The sequence below is a fragment of the Chiloscyllium plagiosum genome, unplaced genomic scaffold (assembly GCF_037043375.1).
Source record: "Chiloscyllium plagiosum isolate Xiang-an unplaced genomic scaffold, Cpla_swu_hap1 HiC_scaffold_9, whole genome shotgun sequence".
NCBI lineage: Eukaryota > Metazoa > Chordata > Chondrichthyes > Orectolobiformes > Hemiscylliidae > Chiloscyllium > Chiloscyllium plagiosum.
The window spans coordinates 58302381-58326678 of record NW_028270147.1 but is presented as its reverse complement, the minus strand read 5'-3'; the positions used below and the strand labels follow the sequence as shown (position 1 = coordinate 58326678).

Genomic DNA, 24298 nt, shown 5'->3' with positions numbered 1-24298 from the left:
TTTATTGCTTGGGGGTTTTTCACCCTTTTACACCCAGTAGAGCATTTCTGTAAATTCCAATGTACCAGCATGCTAAGCGTTATTAGTGATATTGATCCTTTAACCCTTGGTATACAGCCATCATTAACAACAAAATGTAAAATGTTAATGCTGCAGTGTATTTTGAGAAATTTATGATGGAACTGCCTGACTTTTATTTAACTGATCTAAGTGAATACCTTTTAGAGAGCGATGACTGCAGAATCTAGACTGAATCATTAAACATTACAGGAGTTGATTATGGACAGGGTGGTTGCATTTAATGATGAATTGCATTATAAAAGTGCTTTTGCCATCAAAGTTTTGTATTATTAACTTGAAGGATAAGAGGCTCTTGGGTCGATTTATTAGACCAAAGCTGTGACAGTCCACATTATTGTTTCTTGTGAAGAGCCCATTAGTAATTATACAATAGGGGTTTACATGAAAACAGCACATCTCAAAGTAATGTCAAATACTAATCATTTCAAACTAATCATAATTTCCTGACCATTGTCCATTTTGGAGGTGTTTTACGAATTATGCACTGGAGCATTAATATTTTTCAAATGTTTCTAATAATTCAGCCTATTAAATTCTGTTGTAAACAATACATTGGATGTGGTTAAACTATCAATCCTGAAAATATTTGTATACATCTGCATGAGAATTTCTTTTAAAATGAAATTAAGTGAAGTTACAAGCATTCTAATTCTTAACTCAAAATATACATGAGTATTCTCAAATTGTTTCTTTATCATGCAGTACACCAAGGGTTGTTAATGGGGGGGATTTCCGAGAATAAAGTTTTAAAAAGTTGGTTCATCCAGCTTTTTATGTGCTTTTATGAAGGTGGACGTGTCTTTTTTAATAACCATATCGTTTCATAAAACCAGAGCATCACCCAAAATAATAAATTCTTCTCTCTGTTATCTGTGTGTGTGATTTTTATAGTGGAGAAGGCATTTGCAGAGCCCCTTCCCTGATGACTGAAAAAGTGGGTCCTCTGCAGCGACAGGGGATTCTAGGCAATTTACAAAAGGCCAGCAAGCATAAGAGTCCCCATGTGTTGTCCTGTTGTAATCATTTGTTCTTGTTAACTACCTTTTCTCTTCACTGTTTCTATATTTCTAGGCTTTGATGTTATCCAATTTAGATTGTATGAAGGCAAGAATTCAGCAAATTGAGACAGGGCAGGCTGAAAAATAATTTTATTTGCAAGGGATTACGTACTGTAGAGTAGGTAATTTTGGCACCATTCATTTGGTTTGTGTGAGACTAGAAAGTGATTGGTAACAACTCAATTTATAATTCAAATTATCCTCTTGGAATGGCAACACAAGGCTGTGTAAGCCAAAATGGCCTGCTTTATGGTATCTGCAATCACACGTTCTATTACACTGACATTTTTTTAAATTGAATTCTCTCAGGGCTCCAGATGAGTTAGTCTGTTGTAGTTTCTTATTTTTAGGCATGTTTATTACACTAAAAGAATAAGGTTTTTGTCCTTGTACCATGCCCCACTTGTGTGTTTTGATACACCAAGTCAAGTTACTTGGATGAAAACATTTCTGGTTGAGTTAGTGGGTCACTTAATCAACTTGTGATAAGTTGTGTATCTAAAATTTACTAAATATGTGGAGTATTATACATGTAGACATGGTGGGCCGAAGGGCCTTTTTCTATACTGTATGACTCTGACTATATGATTTCAAAATCTACTTTTCTGGGGCCCTGTGAAGAGCTTTTTATTTGCATGTTTTAATTTGTGTGATTGTGATTGTGATTGCTGTAATGAAGGTCTGGATTAGCAAAAATACAATCAAGAAACACGGTAAGCAAGTATTACATGCAATAACTTGCTCAGCTTGAAAAGGGACTTACAGCATGTTGGAAATCTTGTTTACTGGTAGATGATGGCTGTCAGTTGTCTCATTCTTTTGTCTGTTTTCCTTTCCCTATTTTTTCTTTGTTCTTTCCCTCCTGTCAAATTCATCTTCCATCTGAGTATAAACGCAAAAGGTACATATGAACTGCATAATAATTTTCATAAATCATTGAAAAGACGATCCTTTATTTATGACAGTCGGTAGCATCTCAGTGATGTAAACCACCCTGATAACGCTATGCTAAGTGCATTCTGTTAATTTTATCAGCACTGCTCAGTACAGAAAGTGGAACCATTGCCTTTGTTTAACAGTGGTTTTTCTTTTTTTGTTGTTGTGTTTTACAGTTCTTTTCCCTGGTTCAGCCAGACCTATTTACCAGGCCCTGCTGAAAATACCACCCAACAGTTTTGCCTTCTGCAGCTAATCCAGTTTCTCTTAAGTGTCCTTTACTTGTTGTATGTTTTCTTGCTGAGGTGCTACACAGTATCTTTATACATGCAGTGCTGATAATTACTATTATCTGTAAAGGATAGAAATGCAGTAGGTGTGAATATATATTTACAGAATGTCACTTGATTATGGGGCATTGGGGCACAGTGGCAAATTGATATCTAGTAACATTGCAGAAAACAAAGTGGTTCACTTACACAAAAAGTAGCTTTTAATATATAATGAGCAGTATGTTTCAGCTTGTTCATGAAATTCTCCTGTCTAATGGTAAGTTCTAAACAAGTCATAGTGAACTTTTTCATGATTTTGGTCCCTAAATCATAAACTTTTTTTTGTCTTGTGTATCTTGATTTTTCTGTGTGCTTTATAGTGAAGCAGCCGACACGAGTCGCTTGTTCATAAAACATCTTTTGAAAAGTTGAGAGCACAACCCCTGGAGAACCGACTGTGCTTGCTTACGTTTGGTTCATGACTAAAAAATCGAGTACAGGTGATAATATCTTGGCAGTGTTACAAAAAAAAGTAGTGTGTATTGTGATATTTATTTATTTTTTTACTATAGTATATACTGATTTTTAGATTCAGGGCAAAAAAAATCAAATTTTACATCTATGGCTTTTCATTCTAAAAGTTTAAAAGGTTTCAGTTGTAATTAGTAAAACATAAAATCTATTTTAGCAAGATTATAAGTGTACTTTCTACAAGCTAAGGTGCTGAAAACAGTGAGACCTTGTTTTGCTGGGTGTATTTGTGTATTGTCTCAACTTGTGTTGGCTTATTCTAATGCAGATCTGAATTTTTCTACAGGAGTCATTCCTGATGAGTCTAAGGCTTTGTCTCTATTGGCACCAGCTAATGCAGTGGCAGGTCTGCTGCCTGGAGGTGGACTTTTACCAACACCTAATCCTCTGACATCAGTAAGTAAATTCTTCAATTTCATATGCGTGAAAATAATCTTGTTTAAGCACCTTTAATATCTAGTACATATTTCCAACTTTTCTAATCTTGATGACTGTGAATGGTGCTTGAAATCCTGAAGCAATTAATATTTTTGTTTTATTAGGCTCTTATTTGCTCAGTTGATTTATTTTCTTAATTTAGACAGTCCCTACCACACACCAATGCCTAATTTTATTTTGTAGTTGTAGCTATTACCAGTTTTTAAAAAAGTAAACATTATCTTATTTGTTTGACATTGGTTTAAATGCTGATTATGCAATCAAGTGCTCGTCATTTATTTTGGGCATAATAAAAAAGTTTGATTTGAAAATTTGTTTTGCTTGTCTCGCTTTATGCCTGATACACACCCAAGAAAAGCATTATCCTTTTTCAAATTATATCTGACATAGCCTCTCAGACTCTGCTGTTTCTTAATTCTGTTGTCTACTGCAGACAGCAAAGTTAGCAAATGTTATGGCAGCTGTACTGATATTCAGTTTGAGACTTCAAATGTCATAAACTCATTGTGCCAGTGCCAATCAGCAAAGATCTGAATTCCATAATTGTGTTTTCATTTCTTGGCCCACATCCCTGGAGGCTTTGGCAACACAAGTGAAATTCTAAATGCTACTTAAATGTTACCCTCTGGCTGAAGGCATTTCTCCTCCAGTCTCCTCTTAATCTTCTATTTCTATCATAAATTTGTCATCTGATTATTGATCCCTCTACTAATGGAGGAAGTATCTTCAGTTCCACCCTCTGTCTCTCAATCTTTCTTGCTAACCTATCAATTTTTTTTGCTACTCCAAAAAAAACCACTCCAGCCTGTCTGATCTTTCCTTATACCTCAGGCCATCTAATCCAAGCAGCATCCTGGTGAATCTCCTTTGCCCATCCTTTGATGTAACAGCGTCCATCTAATAATGATGACCAACACACTGTGAATGCAGTACTTCAGTTGTGGCCTAACCAATGTTTTGTATGATTCCAGCAAAACCACCTTTTATTCTGTGCTTTAACTAATAAAGGCAAGCATCCCATATGTCTTATGTAACCATTTTATTGACTTTCCCTGCTACTTTCAGAAATCTATGTATTTGTAGACTAAGCTCATGCTGAGTTTCAGTACTTTCCATGTTCCTATCATTCATAGTAAAATCACTGGCCTTGCTAGCCCTCCCTAAGTACACTACATTGCAGGTTGAATTCCATTTGCCACTGTTGTGCACCTATCTAATCAGTTGATAGACTTCTGCAATTTATAGTTTTCTTCCTCACTATTTACCACTAACTCAATTTTTGGCAACAGTAAAGGTCTTGACCACTTGTAAACGTCTTGACCACTGTTTTAAATGGCGGCAACAGACACAAAGCCTTAGATTCAGGATCCCATCTCCCTTCAATTTCATTTTAAACCTCCCATACAGCATTTTCAAGTTACCCCCCCCAAAAACTTCATCCTGTTACTGTTCAGCAATAATGTCCTTATACAATATGTGCAGGTCCAGTGCTATGACCTGGTTCTGCAATGCCAACAAGTGGATTGAAAGTGAGATGAACTTGGAACTCGTGCTACCTGTTTAGTCGTCACCAGTTCCTCCTGCACTTCCTTAAGCTGAGGGGTGACTACGTTCTGGAATGTATTGTCTACAAACCCCTTGGCCTCATGAATGAACCACAGTGCCCCCAGAGTTTGCTATTAGTGACAATGGAACTATACTTTCTGCTGATTTTTTTTAAAAGATGCTTACAAAGATCTAGAAGTTTCTGTAAAGTAGTTTTGTTCTTCTGATGGCATCTTAAATCTGGTTCCAAGTTGAGGCCATTTGCAGGTGCAGTGCTGTCAGCAACCAGGAAGTCAAAAAAAAAGCAAGATCAAAGTTTGTGAGAAGATTTGTAGCTTGGGTGCTCATTGTTTTGGTTCTGTTCGCCGAGCTGGGAATTTGTGTTGCAGACGTTTTGTCCCCTGTCTAGGTGACATTCTCAGTGCTTGGGAGCCTCCTGTGAAGCGCTTCTGTGATCTTTCCTCCGGCATTTGCAGTGGTTTGAATCTGTTGCTTCCAGTTGTCAGTTCCAGCTGTCCGTTGTAGTGGTCGGTATATTGGGTCCAGGTCGATATGCTTATTGATTTGAATCTGTGGATGAGTGCCATGCCTCTAGGAATTCCCTGGCTGTTCTCTGTACTACAAATGCCGGAGTAAAGATCACAAAAGCGCTTCACAGGAGGCTCCCAAGCACTGAGGATGTCACCTAGGCAGGGGACGAAACGTCTGCAACACAAATTCCCAGCTCGGTGAACAGAACCACAAAAAAGAAAGATCCATCATCATTGTCTGAAGATCTTAATGCCTGAAATTTGGGTCAGATTAACCAAGGAACTTCTGGATGTCCATGTTATGCTGAGTATTTGCAGAATTTAGTCTTTGCTGTTTTCAGTTAAATGAAAAGTAAAAGCCATAGTTAGCACCTCAAAATGTAGGTCACAGATTTAGTTTTGGGCCCTGCGTTGTCACCAAACTGTAAATTGGTGTCTTCTGTTTTGTATTTTGCTTCAGATGCAGATACACACTTTGGGGAGGTGAGTGTGTTGAAATTGAATTGAATTTAATCTTATTGCAGGGCACCAAATTTAACTTGATCTCTGATCTCTAATCACCGAGCTTTTCATAAAGTAACATGAATGGTCTCCAAACCGTATGTCTGTATTTTATAATCCATAATTTAGGCTTCCAAAGTGTTTTAAATGTGATCAAGCAGTACAGCAAACAAACACTTTTCAGGGCAATTTTCAGTTTAATTCTGCAAAAGCACTTTCAGGCAATTTCTTTTATCTTTTTAACAGCTCAGCAATGTTCCATTAGCTACTACTCTTGGGAATGTGAATCCTGGTTTGGATCCAACTCTTGCTGCACTTGGACTGCCAGGAGCAAACTTGAATTCACAGGTATGTGTGGTTAAATAGATAAGATGGTAACTGGCAGCTGGTTTGCCTTTGTACCATATGTACAGTAATTATAGTTTTATATAGGACAGTTTTCTGTTAATGACAAATGTTGACAAAGAAGAAGCCATTCTTGTGCATTATTGTGCTTACATCCTCTGGTGTTAAGTCTTAATCACTTTGGCTGCCTTTTGCACCCAACTGATCTGCACAGCCACATGCAAATATGGGGTTTGTGGAGTTGTACAACTAACTCATCTGGAGTAACAGGAAGAGCAGTACAAGAGCAGTAGAATTTACTGTTTGGAAGCTTACCACTGCTTGTCACTATTTAGTGACTCTTGCTGAGCAGTCTTAGCACATTGTAGCACACTGTAGCCCTATATTCATCACAGGAGGAAGGTTGCATCTAACCATTTAATGCAGTCAAACAGATCAAATAATCCTAACATATGCACCACACAAGTGTTAGGCACTGATCATCACCAACGAAAGGCAATACAACCATGGCTCCTTGACATTCAGTAGTATTAACATTGCAGTGCCCTTGTATGTCAGGTTGTCATGTGAGGAAAGGTTGAACCTATGGTTGAACTCTTAGGAATTTAGAAGAATAGAGATGATGTCCATGAAACTTGAGATTGTGAGGTGCTTGAACGTTGATACTGAGAGGATATTCTGTCTGGTCTGAAAGTCTAGGATGGGAGGGCCTAGTTAAAACTGGCTTGAGGAGCCTTTTCTCCTTGAGTCATTTGTGTTTAGAATTTTCATCAGGAAGATGTCATTGAATACATTAAAGCCTTATTAGGCAGGTTTTTGATTGACAGATGTGTTGAGAGCTATGGATAACTGACACACATCAAGTCAAGGCTCCATCAGTTTTGTCAATACCTTATTGAATCGTAAAGCAGGCTCAATCAAGTGAATGGTCTTTTGCTCCTCTATGTAGGGTGATAGTGGGGTGCCTATTGGCGAAAATGGAATGGGCCAGCCACAGAAATAGTGGTTAAATGGGCAGATCAGAGCTGGAAGTTTTGTGGCGCGAACATCTCCCAACTCCCCAGAGCATGGCCAGAACCATGAGGCACAAGTTCGGAATGGTGATGGAATTGTCTCCTCTTGCCTGGACCTCCAAATATGTTGCAGAACCTTGATACCATCCAGGACAAAGCAGCCTGTTTGACGCCATTCACCACTTTAAATGTTAATTCCTCTCTCCATAATAATGCACTGTGGCAGCAGTATGTGCCAACTACAAAACACACTGCCGGAACTCACTAAGGCTTCTTTGACCGTATGTAGAAAGATGAGGGCATCAGATGTCTGGGAATACCAATATCTGCAAGTTCCTCTCCTGAGTTGGGAACGATGATCAATAGTCGATTCCTAACAGCACTGTAGGTTTAGTTAAATCAGTCTGAACTGTTTTTTTTAAGTCAGTCAGTTCAGATATGTTATAATCTAGAGCAGTTGAGATGTCAACCCAGGCCTTCTGGCTTAAAGTTAGAGATACTGCCACTGTACCATAAGACCTCTGCAGTGGTTTAATGAAAACCACCTTTTCAAGAGTGATTAGAGAACAAATTCTGGGCATGTCATCAATGGCTGCATTCTATAAAATTTTTTTTTAAAAGTTTAAAGCTAAAATATAAGTTCATGCTTCATCAGTGTTTTGCATGTATGGCTATAAATGTCTTTGCAGGTATTTTCCACAGGTTGATTCTAGGTCCTGATGAATAACATACCAACGATAGAATTATTGGACTTGAAATCCTTCTAAAACCACAGTAAATAAAAGTATTTAAATAAAAACAAGAACTTATGCAATTATACCAAACCTTAAATACTCTTGCTGAGTGGTTTTTACTACCTGGGAAAGTTCATGTGCAATTAGATATTGAAACGCGCTAATGATGAGGTATATATCTTGTATATTCCAGTGTTTTTGTTTATTCCTAGCTTACTCATATGAAGCTTTAATTAGAATGGATTTGGCAATGCTTTCCACTGGTGCACTACTTTTTATTGCCATCTTTACCGATTAAATTTATAGAATCCCTACAATGCAGAAAGAGGCCGTTTGGCCCATCTGCCTCACCCTATCCCCATGACACCAATGTTTACCATGGCTAATTCACCTAGCCTGTACATCTTTGAGCTGTGGAAGGAAACCATAGCACCCGGCAGAAACAGACACAGGGAGAGCATGCACTCTGCACACAGTTTGTTTCAACAGGTGGCAAAAGTTTGAAATGTTCAGGCTTTTATTCTTTCAGCCTAGTCCTTTTTTTGTTCTTCTGTTTTTTGGTTTCCTTTCGAGAAATAATGAAACTTGATTAAATTTCTGAGCCACTGATTCTATTGTCCTGCTTCTCCCGTATCAAATGTGGATGTTCCAGAGCAAGTGCGGAGGAGAAAGTTTCTATTCTATTCCATTGACAGAATAAATGATTAATATGAAATGTGACAAGGACTACAATTTGGGGAGTACCCTATTTAGCAGTTGTCGTGCCTGAAATTTATCCAAGTTCTACAGTGGTTAAAGTTATCCCTTTTTTTTTGTTTCCAAATACAGCTAGAGTATTTTACTCTGTACTAATATTTATATTTGTTTTTAGGTTACGGCAGATCAACTATTAAAGCTCATCACTCAAGTTGATCCAAAGTAAGTTACAGAATTTTTTTTTAATCAAAATAATTCTCTACATATTAGTTAAACTAATGAGAGAAGGTATCAGATCTCTGCTCTGTGGTTTTCACTTATTGGTACGTGGGGTAATTTTCTGTCTAACTTTGCCACTTGGTCCAGGAAATAAATTCTGTTGCAGTTCTAAACTAGGGAAAAAAAATACTTCAGGCTTAATTCCTGGTTTGCACAATCTGATGATCAAGTTGCCATCAATATGATGCAGAAGGAGCCATTCAGCTCGTGGCTGCTATTCAGATCGATCTAGTCAATCCCATTAACCCAATGTAGTTAAGTAACCGTTCAAGCTTGTGTTGTTCAGATGCCCATCCAATAGCATTTATCCCTTTTGTCAGCATAGAGCTGCAGCTCATTGCCACTTAGATGCAAAACAAATTTGTCCTCTCAGCCTCCCAGTACAATCTGTGTCCAAATACTTAATGTATCCACCCTTGCTGTGATCAACCAGTAGAAATGTTTTTCTTCGTTTATCATTAGTTTTTATGTCTCTTAAATGTCTGCTTTAAGAAGAATGATCTCCTTTTCCCCAATTAAACTTGTAGCTAAAAGGCTGCATTTGTTGAGTGAGGAGTATGCACAGTATGCTCTAGGGAAGTGCTTATGCATGTACTAGTGAATGAGATTTAAGTGCGTCAATCGTGTGCCTAGTTCTGTGCCTGCTCAGTTTGGTGGGAGATTGGGATCCAGAGAAGAAGGTGATGGTGATATCAGTGAATCTTATTATTTTTCCAGTATTAAAATACACATTTAAAAAGCAGTGGTTTTGGCACTGATCCTTAAGTAACAAACCAATGTGTACAGTACTGTAGTCTGAAATATAAGCATTTACCAAAGCACATTGATTTCTTATACTTAAGCCAGTTTTTTAAAGTTGAACTTGAAACTGAGGATACATCCATTATATTTCCTTCATGAATCTTCTCTGTTAATTCAAAACATTTTATTGGATTAATCAATCACCATCTGTATTTGCAAATCCCTGCTCGCTCTTTGACCTCAACCCTTTCCTAGGGCCTGAGAGTAAAAACAGCACTGTTGACTTTTGTGGTGTGCATTTTTATACATGGAGGCTGAATTGAGTTGAGCAATTTGTATGTTTCAGCAAAGATCATGTTGCTTGTTTTTTTTGGAAAAGATTGTGTTTATCAACAGTTGAAGCAGTGAATAAGTGATGGGTACTTTGTCCAGCTAGATTGCCATCTGACTTCACCTGGTGAAGGGCTTTTGCCTAAAATGTCGATTTTCCTGTTCCTCTATGCTGCCTGGCCTGCCATGCTTTTCCAGCACCACTCTGACCTTGATTCTAATCTCCAGCATCTGCAGTACCCACGTCTGCCTATCAGACTCCACTATCCAAGATTATTAGCAGGAGTGTGAGGTGGCCAGTCTGATACCATTTCTGAAGTATATCGCTCTCAATAATTAACTGTTCTGCTCCAGATCTATTGCTGTCTGGAGAATTTTTCTTGGTTAATTAGGGGAAGGTACTACACCATTTAATGATGGGCATTGTCGTCCTTTAAGTAAAATACTGCATGCATTATTCAGATTAAATTTACTCCTAGGAAAGGTTTTGGCATGAACAGCACTGCATATACATTTGTTTTTCTCAGGTTAAACCATGCTGCTGGTACCATTGTGAGTCCAGCTCTGAAATCTGACACCTCTTCAAAGGATATTGAAGAAGCGATGAAGAGAGTTAAAGAAGCACAGTCATTGATCTCAGCTGCTATAGAAACTGGTAATATGTTCGTTTGTTTATATTTTTATTGGGTTTAGACATCAAGTAAGTTGCAGCAGAAGTATACTTTGTGTTCAATTTTGTATGGTTGGATTACTGTACGTATTATGCTAATTGGTAGAAATAGCTTGTTATAAAAATCTTCAGTGTAGTTACCGCAACTTTTTGAAAAGGTGCAATATTTGATAATGGAGTAAAATTCAAAGATTTGGGTGAATTGTGTAATATTTTTCAATAAATGTTCTCATCATTTTACTGTATAGTAATAAACATAAAGGACCCATTACTGGTTTAGTCAGGGAAGCATGTACTTTCCAATACAATGCATTCTGGTATAGCACGTGTTTCGTCAATGCGAATTGGCTAATTGCACGATTGACTAATGCTGTTTGGATGATACGAAATTTCTGCTGAATTGTTACGGCGATTTTTCTATAGCAGTTTTTCATAGCGTGATTTTCTATACAGTGAGATTGCAGAGGAACACAACTTTCGCATTATTTCATAACACCATGTGTAATTCTCTGAGGCATGGACAGAAGTCTCACGATATCAGGTTATAGTCCAGCAGGTTTATTTGAAATCATAAACTTTTGGAATACTGCTCCTTCGTTCACTTGATGGAGTAGTGTTCCAAAAGCTTGTGATTACAAATAAACCTGTTGGACTATAATCTGATATTGTGTGACTTCTGAACTTGTCCACCCCAGTCCGGCACCTCCACATAAGCGGCATATATTTAGTATCTTGACACTTGCTTTGCTAAGTCACTTCTATATTGGCCTTGGCCAGCAAGTCGTAAACTGTAGGTTGAGACTGCTGAGGTCTTGGGATAAGATTTTGGGGTTGAACGTTCTGAGGCAGTAATGGTGGCCACAGAATGTACATTTGAGTTTTGACAGCTGAGGCCCTCTTTAAATGTTTGTTTTTTGAGTTGATGAGGGTGGCTTAATGTCTTCAGTCCTCGTTTTCTTTTGTGCAACTCAGTCTGAAAAAGTGTTTTTTTTAAGGGTAGACCCAACTGTTTCAACACACTTGAAATTGACTCATGTATATTTAGTTCCTTTTGCCTGCCAATTATTTTGGCTTTTGTATTTCAGACAAAAAGGAGGACAAAAGGAAACATTCTCGATCAAGGTCTCGCTCACGTAGGCGGCGTTCTCGTTCCCGGTCAAGGCATAGGTGAGAATAAGGAAAGAGTTGCTGTTTTCATTAAGAAGGGTAATAATTTGAGTGAGTGATTTAATATATTGTGCCAAATCAAATCTAATGTAATTTGATTTGTTGTCCATATACTTAAATGTTATAGATTCCAGACCTATGAAAATGCAACAGTAATATTCCATTCCTTACTGATGTGAAAAGTTAGAAATATGCTTGACTTTCAGTAATTTGGAACTAAGCAAAGTAGCTTTTTAGTCCAAGTTTTGTCTTATTGGGGCAAAAGAATTATTTTTTAATCCCAGAGTACAAAAGTATGTTTGTCCAATTATTTTTATTAGTTTTACAAATTCCATCTTCGTGTATCCTTTCACCTATACTATCTTGTGACTTGCCGCACTTTGCCCACCCAAGCTCTGAAAACATCCTCTAAAATGTTACTTTCTTGACTGGCAAGTTTTCCTTTACAGCATTGCCTTGGTTATTCTATATTACAATGTAGTTCTTTTCACAAATAAATAGTGCACTTTGACATTTCCTATGCATGATTCAAAAGTCGAGCTTGGTGTCCTGGGTACCATTATTCAAACCCCATTGTGGCAGCTAGTGGAATTTAAATTCAATTAATAAAATGTAGAAATAAGAGGAGGCTATTAAATATAATTAAAATACTGACTGTGATGTCTTTTTGTTGTTAAGATCCAACTGGTTCACTCAGGTCATTTTTAAGAAAGCTGATCCTCCCCTGGTGTGGCCTACACCTGACTCCAGACGCACAGCAATGTGGTTGACTCTTAATTAGCCTCAGGGCAATTGGTGGTGGGCTGCAAATATTTGACCTTACCAGAGACATCCACATTACATGAAAGAATAAAGAAAATCAGGAAGTTGGGGAAATGGCAAATTTCCTGAGTGATTGGGTGGAATCCATGAAAAGCTAACTCTTGCCAAAGAAACTGAAGAGAAAGAGCCTCTGTGAATTGGGGAGTACAGTGAATTGCTGTGATCTGACTCTTATAAGGAAATTGGTGTTGTAGTGTGATCTGGAACACTAGATTAAATTACCAGGAGTGTATAGACACTCCTAAGTCAGAATGACAGTGGAGAATTGAGATGTCATCTTGATTCAAGAATGAAATCCCTCAAAATGAAGATAGAATATTAGTGAGACTATTATTAATCTCTGTAATCACTAGCATCTTGGTTCCAGTAAAAGAAGGGTCAGTAACCAGAAGATGCGGATTTAAAGTGATTGGTAACAGAGTCTGAAAGAACACAAAAAGCTCTTTATGTGCAGTATAAAAATAGAATTTCTCGTTGTAGATACAGGTATTCTTGACTATGCCTCAATTTACTGGCTATTTCTAACTGATTGTTGGCTGCTGCCTTGAACTGCTGCAGTCGTTGTAAAGTAGGTAAATCATTTGTTGTTGAAGGAGCAGTGGGGGTGGGAGGTAAGTTATGTCAGAACTCCTAACCTCTAAACTGTTAGCATACCCTAAGGTATAGACCCTGATGTTTACAGCACAGATGGAAACCATTTGATGCATTAAGTGAATAAATACTGTTTAAAGGTCATGAGAGCTTCTGAGTCAACCATGCTTTTCAGGCCCTATGTTTCAGATTTCCGCCATCCTTGGGTGAAAAAAGATTTTCTTCAACTTTCCATGTGACCTTCTATCACTTCGCTTAAATTTGTGATCCTGGTTTTTGACCCGTCTCCTACACATTCTATCTCTATCCATTAAACTTTTACACCCTACCATATCCACCTCGAATCTTCTCTGCTCCAAGGAAAGCAGCCTTATCCAATATGGTTGATTCAGTTCAGTTTCTACCTAATGGTAATCGCAAAGATTATGTTGGCAGAGGATTCAGCAATGATAATGACGTAGAATCTATCTCCCCATGACATTCATTCTTGTTTTCAGATCGTCAAATGTTACTTTGCTCCTTACCAGCACCAAAGTGGATGTAGTCCAGGTCTTGCTACTGGATATGGGCTGTATATACTTGAGTAATAGTCAAATCTTTCTGTCTACTTTTTAAAGTTAAACTTATGGGGTCGACTATTACATGGATGCTACTCTGAGGGGTGGAATTTCATGCCTGTTAAAATTCATATTTTATCATTAGCAGAAGCTCAATTGATCTAAACGAATAAAGAACAAAAACACAATGAATTATGGTAATTCTGAAAACCCAGAGCAGAGCATGATGGCTGGCGGACTGGAATACCTGGAGCGGGATGGCCTGCTCACTCACTCATGCATCTGTTATCTGTCAAGAACTAGGATCAACTTTTATACGAGATATGTGGATAATTCCTTAATTTTTTTAGGCCAAAAATAGGGGATCGACTTTTACATGATGTTGACTATTACTCAAGTATATATGGTACATTTATTTGCTGAGGAGTCGCAACATTGTGTTGAACATTGTGCAGTCATCAGTGAACATCCCAGCTTTTGGCTTCATGAAGGAGTAGACGTCATTGAAGAAGCTGAAGGTGTTTGGTTCTAGGTACACCTGAAGTGATACCCCAGGCCTGAGATGATAGAACTCATTGTCAAACTGACAATGAGCCAGAATAAGCTATTCAGTCTTTCAAGTCTACTTTGCATTTAATAAGATCATGGTCAATCTGATTGTAACCCTAAAGCTATACTTCCTCCTACCCTGAACACGTTTCACGACCTTGCTTACCAAGAACTCTCCGCTTCTGCCTTTTAAGATTATTTAAAAACTGAAACTCTGCTTCCACTGCATTTTCAGGAAACGACTCCTGTGTTTCTGAGAAAAAGTTTCACATCATTTCTGTTTTAAATGAGTTGTCACTTATTTTTAAAAACAGGGACCCCGGTTCTAGATTTTGCCATAAGAAGCATCATGTCCACATCTACCCTGTCAGGACCCTTTAGGATCTTAACTGTTTGTTTGTCAAACTGTTTCTTATGCTTCTAAACTCCAGACACAAATCTAGCCTGTGCAACCTTTCCACAACCTGCCCTTTACAGCTATTAATCTGATAGACATCCTCAGAATTGTTTCTAACACATCTGCATTCTTCCTTAACTGAGTTACCATAACCAGTATAACTGAACCGAAACCTCTTGTTCACTGTCCTCTGTAAAGGTTAATAGTATTCTATTAACTTGCTCTATCTACATACTAACATTTGATTCATGCACAAGGACACCCAGATAACTAAACGTGTTTTCAGTTTGACTTCTCTATTTTTTTAACAGAATTCCATTTCTTTTCCTAGCTTGTACTTTATGCTGTCATTGTTTTATCAAAAATGACACTATACTTAGATCCTTCACATTGTAGTATTCCATTTAATGCCAGTTTGAGATTTACATTGGAACTGCATGAATAAACCTTAAATACAGCTGTTCTTAAATTTGTTTTGAGCACTTTTTTTTGTTTCCAGCTATTTGTCTAGATCTGTTCTTTAAGCACAAATTGTATTGTTAGATAATAGGTTTATTTTTGTTGAGTACTTTACACAGCACCTGTTTTTAATAGGCGCTCCAGGAGCAGATCTAGAAGGCGTTCACATTCAAAGTCTAGGAGCAGACGACGATCACGAAGTCCAAGAAGAAGAAGATCACGCTCAAGAGAAAGAAGGCGGTCTAGAAGTATATCCAAATCGAGGTTTGTTGCAGATTTGATTTTTTTTTTTGATTTGCTCTTGGTATTTATATCTGTTTTTAATGTGGATTTTAAATGAACTTTTGTATAGCCATTTTTAAACATCACTTTGTTTTCCCTGTAGAGAGAAAAAGAAGGAAGAGAAAAAGAGATCAAAAACACCTCCTAAAAGTTATAGCACAGCCAGGCGGTCTCGAAGTCCTAGCAGGTATGCATTCAAGTGGGGCACTTAACCAAAAGGTTATGTTTTAAAAATAAGATGTAAGCAGGTTGTCACGAGGGGTGTATTTCTTTCTCTACATTGGGAGTTTCTGATCCACGCAGCATTCTTTAATTGGAACCAAGAGACAAGAGGGTTGTGACGTTCTATACTGTACAATGAAGAATGTTTTAGAACTTCAGGCAGAAAATAAGGGCCACTACCTTGTGTTGCTCATTGGCATTGAACATTTGAGATAGCAGTGTGGTGTTTGGTGGGTCAAGGTCTGTTTTCCAGGTGGAAACAAAAATTAAATTCCAATTTTTGTCTGTTGAAGGAAGTGTCATCTTTTCCGATAACACTTCTTTCGTTCATTCGTGGAATTTGGTATCACTGGGTGGCCAACATTTATTGTTCATTCCTAGTTGCTTTTGAAAGGTGTAGTTGAACTGTTGCAGTCTCTATAGGAAGACCCACAATGCTGTGAGAGAGAGAGTTCCAAGATTTTGTCACAGCAATACTAAAAGGAAGAGTGTTATCTTTCCAGCTCAGAATGGTGAGTGGCTTGGAGGGTGACTTGCAGGTTATAGTGTTCCCATGTATGTTTGGCCCTTGTTCTTCCAGGCAGAAATGGAAGGTGCTGTTGAGGAAATCTTAGTGGGTTTCCACAGTGCATCTTGTAGGTGGTACAATTGCTGCAACTGAGCATTGGTGGCAGAGGTTGTGGATGTGATGCCATTAAGCAAGTTGCTTTGTCCAGGATGATATAAAGCTTGTGTTGTTGGAGCTGTACTCAACTAGATAATTGGGGACCATTCCATCACATTCCTGACGTGCTGCTTCTAGATGGTGGACAGTCAGGAGGTTGTCTCTGACCTTCTGTGGCCACTGTGTTTATATGGCGAGTCCAGTTAAGTTTCTGATCATGGGGATTCAGCCATGGTGACGCAATTGAATGTCAACAGATGATGGTTAAATTCTCTCACTGGAGATAGTCATTGCTTGCCATTTGTGGAGAACAAATGTTATTTGCCACTTTTCAGCCCAAACCTGGATATTTTCTAAGTTTAGCTGCATTTGAAGATGGACTGCCACAATATCTGAGGAGTTGCAAATGGTGCTCAACATTGTGCAATTATCAGCAAATATTCCACTTCTGACCTTATGATGGAGGGCAAGTTATTGAAGCAGCCAAATTTGGTTGGACTGAGGACACAAAGTTGAGGCAATCTGGCAAAGGTGTCCAGGAACAGAGATGGCTGACATACAATAATCACAACTGTTTTCCTTTGTGTTGGGTCTGACTCAACCACCAGAGACCTTTCCTTCTGATTGCCAATTACTGATTTATTGTTAGGGCTCTTCATTGCTACACTGTTAAATGCAGTCTGGGGGTCAACGGCATTGACTCTTACCTTTTGGAATTTGACTCTGTTTGTTTGAACCGAGCGGCCTTCGTGGAATCCAAATTGGGCACCAGAGGTAATGGTTTATTGCTAAGCAAGAGCTGCTTGATCACACAGTTGATGATACCTTCTATCACTTTACTGATGTTGAGGTGCAGACTAATGAGGTGGTAATCGGCCAGGTTGAATTTATTTTGCTACTTGTGTACTGGTCATACCTGCGTCATTTTCTTCATAGTAAGGTAGAAGCCAATATTGTAGCTATACTGGGAACAACTTCACAAGGGATGTGGCAGGTTCTGGAGCATTTGTCTCAGTAGTATTGCTAGAATGTCATCAATACCTGCAGCCTTTACAATATGCAGTGCCTTCAGCTCTCTCTCTCATTTGGAGTGAATTTAATTGATTGAAGACTTGCATTTGTGATGCTGGGGACCTGTGGAGAAGGCGGAGATGGATCATGCACTTGGCATTTCTGGATGAAGATTGTTGCAAATGCTACAGTCTATTGCATTGATGTGCTGGGGTCCCCTGTCATTGAGGATAGAAATATTATGGTGCCTCCTAATCTTGTCAGTTCACATGTTCACCATCCATTCATGACTGCAGTCCTGCCACATCCAGAGCTTTGATCTGATTTGTTGGTTGTGAAGTTGCTGAGCTCTGTGCATCACTTGGTGTTTGGCATGCAAGAATCCTGTTTTGTACCTTCAATATTATTCATTTTTAGGTGTGCCTGGTAGTGCTCTTGACATTCCCTCTTCTTTGGATCAGGTTTATACCCTGTCTTGATGGTAATGGTACAGTTGGGCATATGCGAGGTCATGAGGTTGCAGATTGATGTATGATTCTTCTGCTCCTGTCCCACAGCATCTCATGGATGCCCACTCTTGACTTGCTAGATTTGATTGTAGTCTATTTAGCATGGTGATAGTGCCACACAACCCATTGGAGAGTATTTTCAATGTGAAGGTGGGAGTTGGACTCCACAAGGACTGTGTAGTCATCACTCTTACTGATTACTGTCATGGACAGAATCATTTGCAGCAGGCAGATTGCTGAGTATCAGGTCAACTGTCTTTCTCTGGTTCCTTCACCACCTGCGTAGGCCCAGTCTTGGAGCAGAGTCCTTTATAATTTCACCAGTTTGATCAGTAGTGCTGTTGCTGAGCCACTTGGTGGTGCACATAAAATCCATCAACCACTGTATATGCTGCATCCTCCAAATGATGATCATCATGGAGTTGAGGGCAGGGGATACTTGGTATTCTGCAAGATGGTCCATTCAGTTTTTTTAGATTTTCTAACTATTATTACTAAATACCTTACTGTGCATTTTCAGAGAGTATTTAAAAATCAGCAACTTTGCTGTGGGTGTAGAGTCACGTGGGTAATCTACGAGGTTGCCTATCCAGTTGTGTAGTTAGAACTGTCTCTTTTCCTCCTATCTTTTTAAAATTTCCTCCAATTGTCAAGATTTTAATTTTTTTGATACAATGATTTGCAGTTTTTGAAACAAGTTTTGCTATTAGAAATAATTGTAAACCTTGAAGTTTTTAAATGTAATTGAGAAAAAATGGACTATGCAAATGGTTAATTTTGCCAACACTGAGAACTCTGAGTATAGGATGATTATATAAGAGTAATAGAATGCTGTAATTAAAATGTTCCCTGACAGAGACAGAGACAGAGACCGAGAAAGAGAACGAAGGCGTAGAAGAAGTAGGACGATTTCAAGGTCCCCAAAGAAGTCGCGATCACCCAAACGTAAACTGTCACGGTCACCATCCCCTAGAAGGTAAATGAGACAAATACTGTTGATGAATCACATCTGAATAGGGTTTGTAAATATTTTTCAACTTGATGGGAGTTTGTACTTCTTAACATTGTGGACAACTTCCCAGCAACACATTTTATCAGTTTTATCTGATGCTGATCTGACAATCTGCTATTACAGTTTGGCACAGTGGCAGCATTGTTATTTAGTTGGCTCACTGTTTTCCAATTTGTTTTCTTATTGTGGTCCCATTATGTTTGAAAATTGTTGTGACTGCATCCCTCAGAGTTGTCAAAATTAACAGCAAGCCATTCACACTGCAGGTCAGGTTTTAAGTAAAATGCAGCTACTTTTTCACAGGACTCTCTACAGTGCCACTGATGGACTGGACAGGTCTGATCCTAGACTGAAATTTGGTTTGACAGTTTTGTTTGGTTTTAATAATTAAAACTTAACAGATCTTCAGCATTGCATGCCCACATTTCAAAGATTCTGAAACATGGTAAAATGTGAACCCATTGATCTCAAAACCAGACCTTTACAATACACTCAATAGAGAGAAGTCCGTTCTCTTTCAAATCTGTTGGCTGTAATTTAACTGATTTTAGTTCCCAGTATTGAGAATCTGATGGGCTCTTCCTGGAGTTTTTAAAGAGTTTAGATTTTTGCAGTTTCAAATAATTCTCTCAGGGTTGTATTCAAACACTTCTAGTCTGGAGCTATCAAACTACACTGCTTTACACTATTTCCTAACAATTCTAAACCATCATCTTGCATCAGGTGTAGCTGTTTTACATATCCAGCTTCACTCAAGATTTTTCCAAAGCATAACTGAACCCAAAAGTCTATTCAAACCTACAATATCTCCCCTAATAAAAAAAATTCTAGTGCTTTCTAAATTGACAACTTAATGCACTACATTACTTTGTTCCATTATAAAGTTTGCAATTATGACAAAACCCTCTTGCAACCCAGAAACACACTTGTGCTCTTTTTAAAGAAATCACCATGGCTATAGAAATACTTAATCTTGACTATTAAATTCCTTTTTCCCACATGCTATTAACTCAAATCCAAATTTTAAATTATTTTGTAACATAGATAAGTTTCAAACTGGCATCGCAGATGGTTCAGGATTGTTGCCACACTTCCGTTTGAGACCCAGGCTAACATTTTTATCCAATGTTAAGGTTATTTCTTAGATGAAGGAACCCCTTCGTCCCTTCTCCTTGTATTTCTCCTCCTCCCACTCCTCTTCTGCCCCCAGCCCTTCCGACCACCATCACCAACAAACCCCATCTCTTTAAACAGTTCTTCTCAAATCAAAGATAAATCTTCAAGCTATTTGAAATTTTTTGATCAACTTATTTTATAGGCACAAAAAAGAAAAGAAGAAGGATAAAGACAGAGACAGAAGCAGAGAAGTAGAGGAAAGGGAGAGATCATCCAGCAAAAAGAAGAAGAGCAAAGACAAAGAGCGGGAGAAGGAGAGGGAAAAAAAAGTGGAGAGTGAAAAAGGAGATGTGAAGGTAAATCTGAAAGTGTAAAGAATATTAGAATTGGTATAATCTCTAAACGTCTACTGTATTGAATCATTCCTTTTCTGTAGTATGAGAGTTTGACTACTACTACATGATTTTATTTGGATTGCTTTTATGGAATTGAAGAATGGTTTTCAAAATCTCTTACTTTTATGCAGGTTACAAGAGATTATGATGAAGAGGAGCAAGGGTATGACAGTGAAAAAGAAAGAAAAGAAGAGCAGAGAGTTTCTGAATCTGCAGTGTCTCCAAAACTGAAAGAGGTTGCACAGCCAAGTGACAAGGAAAGTACTGATGTTGTTAAAGAGTCAAAGGTCAATGGCGATGATCACCATGAAGAAGATATGGACATGAGTGAATAAACTTAGTGAAAGCTGATTTATATTCCTAATGTGAAGTGATTATTTTTAGCAGTGCTTTCTGTCAGAATTGAAGTGTCGCCCTTCTATAATATTTTCTACGGTTAGAAAGTGGTGACTTTGGCACCTGCCTTGTTCGACACAGTTTGTGGAAGAGGTGTGCAGATGACTTGGTTCAAGAAGTGAAACTGCACTTCTAATAGCATCAGATTGGTGTGCCAGTAAGAAGCTTTTTCTGAAATATATGCAGGGATCTCCTTTGAAAAGAGTAGGAACCTCAGTAATGTGTAATATTTGTTCAAAGAAACTCAACCAATACTGATGTAGATAGTTACATATCCTATGAGCCTTGTGACTGTAGATTTTGAGTTTATGTAGTTCACTGTTTATTTGGCTTTCTTAGTTTTAAGTGGCTTTGTCTGCTTTTGTATGTAGCTCTAATAAATAACATACTTTGATATTTCCTGCTCTTCAATTTATCATTTGTGTTTTGCACACTATTTTCAAAATAGTGAGCATCTGCACAAACTGGAGTTCATGTGCAAGGTCTTGAGGAAAATAGTTTTCTTTATCTTGATACTGACAAGTCTGTCAGATTAGCAATTTTGGCTGCAGTATGTGCCATGGTCTTGTACAGTTTATGAAAACAATTTCTGTTTTACATGTGAGCTTTGATAATAAAAGCTATTTTAAAGCCTAGTTCAGATTCTGCTCATTATTTTGATTGGAGCTTCTATAGTCAGGTCTTCAGGATGGTGTTCAATGTTTTGTAAAAACTTTAATTTGGATGTAATACATGATGGAGAATAATTGTGGATCTGCTGTGAAAGTGGACTGCAATTTTCATATTTAAAATGGCTATAAATAAAGGTAATATAATTTTAATGAAGTTTCTTTCCCCATTTTGTTTATTTCAGAGGTGCAGGAACACAATCCTAGTCTGACCAACGCCTCTCCAGAAGCATTTCCAATGTTGATATTTACTTATTTTCAGCATCTTCTGGAGGTGTCAACTAATAGTAATGGTACAGTCCAGTGCCATTTGGAAGGTATTATCACTGGCCAAATTCAGATCTGTTCACTTCCAGGTGTGAGCAGACAATATATTAGATTCCCTACAGTGTGGAAACAGGCCCTTCTGCCCAACCAGTCCACATTCCGAAGAGTAACCCACCCAGACTCACTTCCCTCTGACTAATGCAGCTAACACAATGGGCAATTTAGCATGGTCAATTCACCTGACCTGCACATCTTTGGACTGTGGGAGGAAACCGGAGCACCTGGAGGAAACCCACGCAGCCACAGGGAGAATGTGCAAACTCCACACAAAGTCATCCGAGGCTGGAATCGAACCTGGAATCCTAGTGCTGTGAGGCAGCAGTGCTCACTGCTGAGCCATCATCCGCCCTAATCTTTACAGTGAACCTCTAGTTTAGTTATTAGTCAGGATTCAAGTTGTAAGTTTGCCAACAAATGTTGATGCTTAGATTGGGATGGTAGATACCTGCTTCACTTTCAAATCACCTGCTTGCTACTCTTTGTATTGCAGCTAGTTTCTTTCAGAGCCCACCCTAAACTTAAATATTTTGGTTTGACCGTATCCAGTACAATAAAGGGATTAACAAAAAAAGTCGAAGATAGTATTCTTAATCTTGAGTCCATAAAATCAACTTTCAGCTTCAAGCATATATATTCCAGGAGTTAATAGATTATACTCCATTTTAAACTTATTCCTAATTCTCTATCAAATTTGTTAAAATACTATGTTGTTTGATTCTTTTAAAGTCAGATTTTAATTGTGCAACCCAAGGTAAAATAGCATTTGCCCTTAATATATTCCCTGTGTAGACTAGTTGTGTGGAAGCCATTAAGCTTAATGAACACACCTGGAAGATGTTTTAGAAAAAAAGGGAGGGGGGCTAAGGGCCCTTTACAAAGAGGCTGGGGAAATAGGGGACCAGGAAATGGCAGAAGTAGGGGAAGTTTGCAGTAACTGTGCAGGGCATTGGCAAGACCATGCCTAGAATATTGGAGGCAGTTTTGATTACATTGGACTTGTATTGGCTTTGGAAAATATTCAGAGAATGTTCAGTAGGCTGATTCTGGGATGGTGAGGTTGAGCAGGGAACCAGTAGATGTGTTGTATTTGGACTTCCCAGAAGACGTAAACAAGGTATCCCACAAAAGGTTGTCTAAAGAGCCCACAGTATTGGAGGAAGTTTATTACTCTTATTAAACTGCTTTATGTGAAAATTAATGCTAAAAGATTTCTTAAACCATGTCAGAATGATAACCATCTTGCAGTTTTTTTAGAAACTTATTTTCTGATTTTTTTTTTGTTCAGTTATTTCAAACTGCATAATTTGTCCCAAAGGTGTGCAAGACCGCAAACTGTTTGTCTGCTAATTATATGCTTTCAGCATGCCATCATAATTTGATATTTTTTTAACTGGTGGCCTTTATGTATTGCCTAATAAGTACAATCTTAATTTAAAATTCTAGTTATTAATGTTCACCAACTTTTTGGGTACTTGAGTCTATCCTGACATAATCTTTCCTTTGCAAGTGTTGGACTTTGACTCAATCTACTTACTAACTTCTATGTGTGAGCCAAGTCCTGCATGTTCTTTAAATGAAGCATTAGGAGAAGATATTCGGTCTCTCACTTTAAGTGTATTTTAGCAGTAAGTGGATAAAGCATACAGAGCTCTGGGTCTAGACCTTTCTGTCCCTGACAAACTATACAGTGTGTCAGTTCAGAAAAAATCCACACACTTGTCCCTGTCCCAATCTTTTTATATAATAAAAAACATCATGCAATCACCGAGGTGGGATTATCTTCTGATTGGTTGTTGATCTGACTCCATTCTCCGCCTCCTTGCGTTCCCGGATGTTCGACCCCACATGACCTTGTTTTGCGCGCGAAATGAAGGACCACGTGACCCCGTTTTGCCTGCGAAGCGAAGGACCACGTGACCACCTTGCACGCCTCTGGCGTGTGAAACAGTGCATCACGTGACCTCCCTGCACGCCTCCGGCGCGTGAAACAGTGCATCACGTGACCTTGTTTTGGAACGGAGCGAAACACCACGTGACCTTGTTCTGCGCGCGCGAATAACGGAGCATCCCCAAAGGCTTCCAAATGTCGAGTCTATTTACAGTGGCAGCCAACCATTTATTTACAAGTAAGCCATATATTTACAAGTCCCCCTTTTGGTCTCATGAAAATGAGACCAACAAACCAATTTTATACATCATTTTCGGTCTCCGATGCATAGTCGTCCTTTCTTGCCAGAGCTATGGTTTCCATCTCCATCTGTGACATCTAGTAGGGCGGAGGAGCCTTCCCTTCAATAGCTGTAATGATTACTCGGTTCAACAAAGATCTAATGCAGGGCATACAACAACATCCACACAACACTAAGACAATGATCATACCCACGAGGGACAGAAACACAGACACAATTAATCCTTTCCATTTCCCAAACCATGAGTCGAACAGTCCTCCTAGAG

At 38.4% G+C, this 24298-nt stretch overlaps 1 protein-coding gene across 3 annotated transcripts in view; it reads left to right on the top strand.

Moving 5' to 3' along the window:
* The window catches only part of srsf11 (serine and arginine rich splicing factor 11), a 30219-nt gene extending 8735 nt beyond the window's left edge, over positions 1–21484 (top strand). Inside the window, exons 2-12 of one of the 3 annotated variants that reach the window (XM_043699338.2) lie at positions 2728–2847; positions 3165–3274; positions 6139–6240; positions 8856–8902; positions 10558–10685; positions 11786–11867; positions 15378–15506; positions 15628–15711; positions 18787–18906; positions 20261–20414; positions 20585–21484. In XM_043699338.2, coding sequence (XP_043555273.1) covers positions 2826–2847; positions 3165–3274; positions 6139–6240; positions 8856–8902; positions 10558–10685; positions 11786–11867; positions 15378–15506; positions 15628–15711; positions 18787–18906; positions 20261–20414; positions 20585–20788 — 1182 coding nt within the window. In that variant the 5' untranslated portion in view covers positions 2728–2825 and the 3' untranslated portion in view covers positions 20789–21484. Of the gene's footprint in view, positions 1–11; positions 2848–3164; positions 3275–6138; positions 6241–8855; positions 8903–10557; positions 10686–11785; positions 11868–15377; positions 15507–15627; positions 15712–18786; positions 18907–20260; positions 20415–20584 lie in introns of those variants that run through there. The other 2 variants (XM_043699336.2, XM_043699334.2) reach the window with 2 other exon arrangements.
* The last annotated feature ends 2814 nt before the right edge of the window (positions 21485–24298 follow it).